This window comes from Syngnathus floridae, chromosome 16 (assembly GCF_059516105.1).
Source record: "Syngnathus floridae isolate MCC-2025c chromosome 16, RoL_Sflo_1.0, whole genome shotgun sequence".
NCBI classification, from domain to species: domain Eukaryota; kingdom Metazoa; phylum Chordata; class Actinopteri; order Syngnathiformes; family Syngnathidae; genus Syngnathus; species Syngnathus floridae.
The window spans coordinates 6,311,672-6,317,843 of NC_142428.1; the positions used below are offsets into that span (position 1 = coordinate 6,311,672).

The window sequence follows — 6,172 nt, forward strand, 5'->3', positions numbered from 1 at the left end:
AATTATGGTGATAATCCATAATCAATACCAAATAATTAAATTTGCAACAGTTAATCCAGTATGTCAAATCCTGCATGAAATAGGTTCAACTACTAAACCCCAGAAATGTACAATTCCATATTTTATTTTCAGTGATAAATAAAATGTATTTGGGCTATTTACAAATTTTACATGCATGAAGCAAAAACACAATACAACTGAAGCTAATTTAAAGTAATTCTGCTAGCAGTTCATAAAAATTTAAGAGCAGTCTGTGAGATTTTGCACAAAAAAAAAAACCTGAAATAATAACTGTTGCAATAGTGCTCCAAAGCTCTTCTGCCTTTTTACACTGGCCATCTTGTGAAATATACTTTTGCTAAATGAAGTAGACTACCAGTGCCATTTAAAGTTTGACAGAGAAGGAGCTGCCACAGGAGCAGCCGTGATCAGCCCGAGGATTCTTGAGCACCTGGAAGGTGGCGCGGATGAGTTCTTGGCTGAAATCCACCGTGGATCCTTTCACAAACTCCAGGCTATCCTGGTCCACAACAATACCCACTCCATCCTGCTCGAACACTCTGAAAGCATATGGACAGTGTGTGTATTTTAAAAACATTCAATGTCACGGGAAAAAGGACATGCCATACCTGTCATCTTCACTCCGGTCAGAATCAACTGAGAACTTGTACTGGAAGCCAGAGCAGCCTCCTCCTTCCACACGTATTCTCAGGTACTCTCCTTTCACCATGATCTCACCAAGTCTCTGAAATAAAATGGCAATCAGATTAAAAAGGGACATATAATGGAATATTCACTATTTTATTTATTTATTTTACTATGCAATTGCTTACCTTGACACATGACTCAGTGAGATGGACCTTTTCTTCAAGTTCTGACCTCTGCTGGCTAACAGCCTCACTGAAAGGTCGAAGGGTCACAGTGGAAATGCGCTGAGGCCGTTGAAGGCATTGTTTTGTTGTGATGTTACCGAGGAGAGAAGAAACCCTGCAAAACATCACTGTTAGGTTAGGCTGAATCCAAAATACTGCGTGAGTCAATTGAACGACGAGCTGGTGAGTTAGCGCACGTCAGCCTGACGTTCAAAAGTTAAAATGCTCACAGTATTAATGGATGTTAAAAAATAACTCGTAATATCAAGGGAGAAAAAAGCAAAAAAATTACCTGGCAAGGCTCAATAATTTGGATTTTGCCGCAGATAACATCGCTTGTGCACCCAGTGACATCTTCCATAACAAACAAAACGGAAATAGAATTTTTTTTCTAGCCATAAACTTTATTAACAACACTAGAGACGAACAATATACGGACTGAGTTAGAAAATATTAATAAATCTGATTTCTTTCTCATAATTTTATATTCATCTTATTTAGATGTTATATCGGTATATTATGTGTTTGTTGCGTGAATAAAATTTGTTCACTTGATTAGTTGACTTACACTTCCGTAAGACCTTTATTTTGCCTGTAAGGCACAATAAATAGTCTAACCTTACTATCATACTATCAATAATAACCAACTGTTGACTTAATATTTACTTTACGTAAACCGTAATTTAACATAATGTAATAATTTGTATGGGTTGTATCTTTAACGTCCTGTCTGTTCCATCTCCGTACGATTTTGTAAGACTAAAAATTGGGCAAACTTGACTCACTGGGCGTCGTTTTAATCTCGTGACATGAGGAAATAAAATGTGCTGGTCGGTTGTTTGCTACTAGTCATCACATTTTAACCACCAGGATAACTTCTGAAAAAGGGTACCGGTGATTTTATTTGTCGTTCGTTTTGTTTTTTCTTTTTCTTTCAAACATAAGATGCTGAATTTCCAGGAGGAAGAAAAAATGCCGTGTTAGTAGTGTCTGTGATTGGGAGTTTAGTTAAACTGTGACTGACTCTTGATTGACTAGAAAGGGTCGCAGATTGCAACGATTTGTGCTGAAAGATTTATTGTAATTCTGATGTATTCCCGATACTTCAATATTTGTTTTCTATAGATCGTATCAACATGGATTTGAGAGCTGGTGTTGTTTTGCTCTGCTTGATGGGGCTCACCTGTGCAGAACTGGTCAAATACATAGACTGTGGTAAGTCACTACTTTTCAACTACCTATAATTGATCTGATAGATTGATACTTTATTGATCTCCCGGGGAAATTTGGATTTCCAGCAGCATTCATACCAAGTGGGTATATAAAAGACATACTGATGACATGAGGTGCACTGTGATTCACGAGTTACTTTAATTCTAAAAATATATTCGAAAAAAAAAAGCCCACCCTACAATTTCCAATGTGATGTTTTTTTTTTTTTTTTAAGTATTGAAATCGGGCCTATTTGACCCTTAACAAAGTCAAGTTAATCAGTTAACCTAAAATGTTAGTGAGGAAACGGATGTTAAAATTAAAAAAAACATATTTTACACATTCTACATAATTTTTTAGGAGCTGTAATAGGGATAATTTTGACACATTATAAAATGGGGTTAATTAATCAAAGGCTGAGAGGGGGAGAAACCACAAAATAAATGCAACAAATTAAAAATTACTTTAGAAAACTAATGTAAATATTTTGAGGGCCAAATTGTAGAATGTTTTAATCACTAAACCTCTCTTCCCCCCTATATGATTTCTCTCTTATCTTTAGGCTCTTCTACAGGCAAAGTGATGACTGTGGACATTAGTCCTTGTCCCTCTCTGCCTTGCCAGCTGCATAAAGGACAGTCTTATAGTGTCAATGTGACATTCAACAGCGGTGAGTACTCCTTAATGATTTTGTAAGTCTTCTCTCAGTCTTATCTTCATTTTTGTTTGTTTTCTGTAGCTGTGCAAAGCCAGACAAGCAAAGCCTTGGTCCACGGTGTCATCGCCGGGGTACCCGTCCCCTTCCCGATTCCTATCGAGGATGGCTGCAAGTCTGGAATCCAATGTCCTATCAAGAAGCAGCAAAGCTATCACTATCAGAACACGCTGCCCGTCAAGACTGTGTATCCTGCGGTAAGCACAGATTTCAAGTATTGACAGCTTGATTTGTCTTTTCTAATGAAAGTGAACTGCAAGTGCTACTAAATTATTTGAATGATTAAGTAATTACAATTTAGTGTCAAAGGACCCTTTGAAGCTTTTTATCCTAAAGTATGTTTTTGCCTTTGAATGGTTCAAATTGTAAGGGTCCTAATATGGTTGCTGTCTGAAGGGTGCAGTAGGAACTGCGTGAGGCTTTAATAAGTACAGGCCATTTTCACTTCCATTAATTTTTAAAAACTGCCTTCACTAAAGGCTACCGGTTTCACTTTTGACATTTTTGGTTTCTTCTTTCCAACTTCCAGATAAAGCTGGTGGTCGAGTGGGAACTGAGAGATGATGAAAACCAAGATCTGTTCTGCATTAAGTTTCCTGTACAGATTGTTTGAAATTATTAATCTGCACATTTTATTAAAAAAAAAAAAGGGAATCTTAACCAGTAAAGGATTCTACATAGAAATACTTGTTTTACTCATTCTGCAAACTGATTTTATAATGCTTATTTTTGCACAATTTGATTGTAGCTCACCGGTATTTAGAATAGTATGTTGCAGACAAGACTCGGCAAACGTTTTGATTTGGAAACTCTTGATTCAGCCGCTACATTTTCCTAATGGCTGCTATGTAGTCTGAATTTACACAGCGATCATTTCAAACAGCTCAGACTTTTGTAATTTCTTACTGTCTATTTAGAACTTGGAAACTGTAAATGTAATAAAAATAAAGAATGATCTCAATGTTGTGCGCAGGTGACTGGAAAATACTGCAGACAGGAAAAAATCCTTGAGAAACTTGTATTGGTCAGCTCAAAGGCCAGCAGCAAGAAACGGGGACACAATGAAACATCCTCAATCCACATTTGATTTCAGAAAAAAAATTCACACAAACTAGGAAAAAAAAAAGATTCATACTGAAAGCCAAACCGCTATTCACTGCATTGTGCTGTATTATGTTACACTGTTAGATCAACAGAACTCTACAACTACATTTTGACATGCCTTTTCTATCTTGGTAAATAAAGGTAGATAAAGAGGTATGTTGTACTTATCTAACCAAACGGTCATTAAGGCAGAATATTTGTGGAATGAGGAAAGAGATTCCACTTTGGTGCCGGAACTACTTTGGGGAATTTGAACAGAGCAGTCACCAGGGTCACAGCATCAGTTGGATTTGCATTGCAAGGAGTACAAAAGATGGAGAAGTCGTGTGCACCGCATAAAGCTGGAATAGTTTTCCACAGCAAAGTCAACAGCACAACGTTGAGCCCAAGCAGCCAGTCAGGAATGAACTAACATGAAGTCAATGGATGATAAGGAGCTAAAGAAAATTGATAGGGCAAAGAAACTGCAAACTATATCTTTGTTTTGAGCAATTGTGAAGCACTTTTGCGTTATATTGCCATATATGAAAAGCGTTTGATGGATTGTAACAAGGACAGATGGCTGCATTGCTCCTTTTCAGGTTAGCTCATTACAAAGAGACCTTGCTTTGTTGTCACTGTCCATTTTGTTTAAGACTCTCAAGCCGCTGGAGCAAAGCATTCCCGAAGGCTTCCCTGTAGCCTGGACTCAAGTTGTCCAGAAGTGAATAAACTGTCTCATGGTACTGAGTACTCAGGTCCTCGTCCACTTCGTTAAAAGCGTAGCCCACCACCTATTTGGACAGGACAAAAAAAAAATAGTGTGGGATACATCCATAATTAAAATTATTGTTACCGTTATTCATGATGTCATGGGGAATAAATAATATAAAAAGTGAAATGGATCCTTATAAAAGAAATCTTACTCTTAGTCCTGCTTCTGTGAGCTCCAAACAATAGCGGTTGCCCTCTCTAGTCTCCACATTGATATAAGCCACGTCGGATGAATTGTTGAGGTTTTTGGACACGTGCATTTGGGTCACAGCGAAAAGGACGTCGTTGACCACGGCATCCGCCTCCAGTCTCATGTCCTTGACGTCGCACAGCTCTACACATTCGTCTTCGAAGGCGGACACCATGGGGTCCTCGGGCTGGCAGTCTACTTCCATTCCCTGTAGTGTATGCACATTCACACACACAATGAGTCACTTGCAGTGTCATTAAAACATAAGTTCCGCTTTACAAGACAAGAACTATGACCTGTGCAAAGTATTTTTTAAATTGATGTGGTATGGTCACAAGGCTGAATGGCTCCTGTTGAGGGATTTGTAGACTTTTTGCTGACGATGATATTGTTGGAGCCTGGCCGATTTGGTCAGTGAATGTAGAAACTATAAAAACAAATGGAAAAATTGTTGGTTAGAAAAGTGTTTTATGATCACATTGAAAATGGCTCAATATGAATAAGAACTGATGTGTTTGGAGACACCTTGCACACAGCTAGAACTAAACAAAAAGCACGTTTTTGGAATGTTTTGGAACATATAAAATAATTTTGTGTACATTATAAAAATGGTTATTTCTCTTTTTGCAATCTTAGGTTTCTTGCTTTCAACCAACTAGTGTGTGACGTCATTCACAACGGAGAGTTCCGATTTACGAGGTTACAAGAAGGCAACATATGAGTCCAATACTCTGCAAAAATAAAAAATACTGTAGTGTTAATGTATTAGCTTGTCCGAACGCAACTCCATCGTTTTTAGTAACAAGCATTACATTACTAACCATCTATCAAATTCAAAGTGACACTTTGCCTCGTTTCTTACGAGCGATCAGTAAACAAACCTAAACAGTGTAGGCCACAAGTGCGTTTGCATAGTGCAGCACATTTGTTTCATTTTATTACAAAAGAATGGCCATGAAATACATATTTCTATTCTACACAAAAACATGCGTGCATCATCCTCACCTCAGGTTGTGCTCCCGTGGAAGCTTCCAGTCCACAGAGTGGGCACTACGTGGGGGTGGGTGAGGTTGATGGAAACCCGTCGATCGTTACTTTGTAGATAATTAAAACCACCCCATTACATACTAATACCGTTTTTAGATGTCCAAATTTGTATCAAATGGAATACGTTTTAAAATAAAAACTCAATAAAGTAAGTGTGCCATACGCGATACCGCCATGTTATGACGCAACTAGTCCCACCCCATAATATAAGGTTAGATTCAATGGAAAGCAATCTATTGGTTGGAAAACGAGATAGGCGGGATTTTGCTGTATTAACAT

At 37.9% G+C, this 6,172-nt stretch overlaps 3 protein-coding genes across 5 annotated transcripts; 1 reads left to right on the top strand and 2 right to left on the bottom strand.

Annotated features, from left to right (window-relative positions):
• Positions 1 to 108: 108 nt before the first annotated feature.
• On the bottom strand, positions 109 to 1,306 carry isca2 (iron-sulfur cluster assembly 2). Its single transcript, XM_088401367.1, has 4 exons — positions 1,165 to 1,306; positions 834 to 987; positions 630 to 745; positions 109 to 560 (listed from the first exon to the last, which is right to left on the bottom strand). Exons 1-4 carry the CDS (start codon positions 1,269 to 1,271, stop codon positions 386 to 388), a joined length of 552 nt encoding a protein of 183 aa, XP_088257493.1. The 5' UTR covers positions 1,272 to 1,306; the 3' UTR covers positions 109 to 385.
• A 336-nt stretch (positions 1,307 to 1,642) lies between these two features.
• Positions 1,643 to 3,760, top strand: LOC148385333 (NPC intracellular cholesterol transporter 2-like). 2 transcript variants are annotated; one of them, XM_088401369.1, is made up of 5 exons: positions 1,643 to 1,760; positions 1,998 to 2,087; positions 2,647 to 2,754; positions 2,824 to 2,996; positions 3,329 to 3,760. In XM_088401369.1, exons 2-5 carry the CDS (start codon positions 2,009 to 2,011, stop codon positions 3,410 to 3,412), a joined length of 444 nt encoding a protein of 147 aa, XP_088257495.1. In that variant the 5' UTR covers positions 1,643 to 1,760; positions 1,998 to 2,008; the 3' UTR covers positions 3,413 to 3,760. The 2 variants fall into 2 exon arrangements, with proteins under 2 accessions (XP_088257495.1, XP_088257494.1); XM_088401368.1 differs by lacking the exon at positions 1,643 to 1,760 and adding an exon at positions 1,827 to 1,851.
• Positions 3,439 to 6,103, bottom strand: gskip (gsk3b interacting protein). 2 transcript variants are annotated; one of them, XM_088401370.1, is made up of 4 exons: positions 5,852 to 6,102; positions 5,143 to 5,273; positions 4,809 to 5,054; positions 3,439 to 4,676 (listed from the first exon to the last, which is right to left on the bottom strand). In XM_088401370.1, the coding sequence occupies exons 3-4, from the start codon at positions 5,049 to 5,051 to the stop codon at positions 4,518 to 4,520; spliced, it is 402 nt and encodes a 133-aa protein (XP_088257496.1). In that variant the 5' UTR covers positions 5,052 to 5,054; positions 5,143 to 5,273; positions 5,852 to 6,102; the 3' UTR covers positions 3,439 to 4,517. The 2 variants fall into 2 exon arrangements, with proteins under 2 accessions (XP_088257496.1, XP_088257497.1); XM_088401371.1 differs by lacking the exon at positions 5,143 to 5,273 and having other exon boundaries at positions 5,852 to 6,103.
• Between the last annotated feature and the right edge of the window lie 69 nt (positions 6,104 to 6,172).

Excerpts from the sequence above, each read along its gene's own strand:
- isca2 (XM_088401367.1), bottom strand. The coding sequence starts at position 1,271 with ATGGCTAGAAAAAAAATTCTATTTCCGTTTTGTTTGTTATGGAAGATG. Across the intron at positions 988-1,164 it reads AAATTATTGAGCCTTGCCAG|GGTTTCTTCTCTCCTCGGTA; the intron begins GTAATTTTTTTG and ends GATGTTTTGCAG. Across the intron at positions 561-629 it reads GACCGGAGTGAAGATGACAG|AGTGTTCGAGCAGGATGGAG; the intron begins GTATGGCATGTC and ends ATATGCTTTCAG.
- LOC148385333 (XM_088401368.1), top strand. Across the intron at positions 2,088-2,646 it reads GGTCAAATACATAGACTGTG|GCTCTTCTACAGGCAAAGTG; the intron begins GTAAGTCACTAC and ends TCTTATCTTTAG. Across the intron at positions 2,997-3,328 it reads TCAAGACTGTGTATCCTGCG|ATAAAGCTGGTGGTCGAGTG; the intron begins GTAAGCACAGAT and ends TCCAACTTCCAG.
- gskip (XM_088401371.1), bottom strand. The coding sequence starts at position 5,051 with ATGGAAGTAGACTGCCAGCCCGAGGACCCCATGGTGTCCGCCTTCGAA. Across the intron at positions 4,677-4,808 it reads TCACAGAAGCAGGACTAAGA|GTGGTGGGCTACGCTTTTAA; the intron begins GTAAGATTTCTT and ends CTGTCCAAATAG.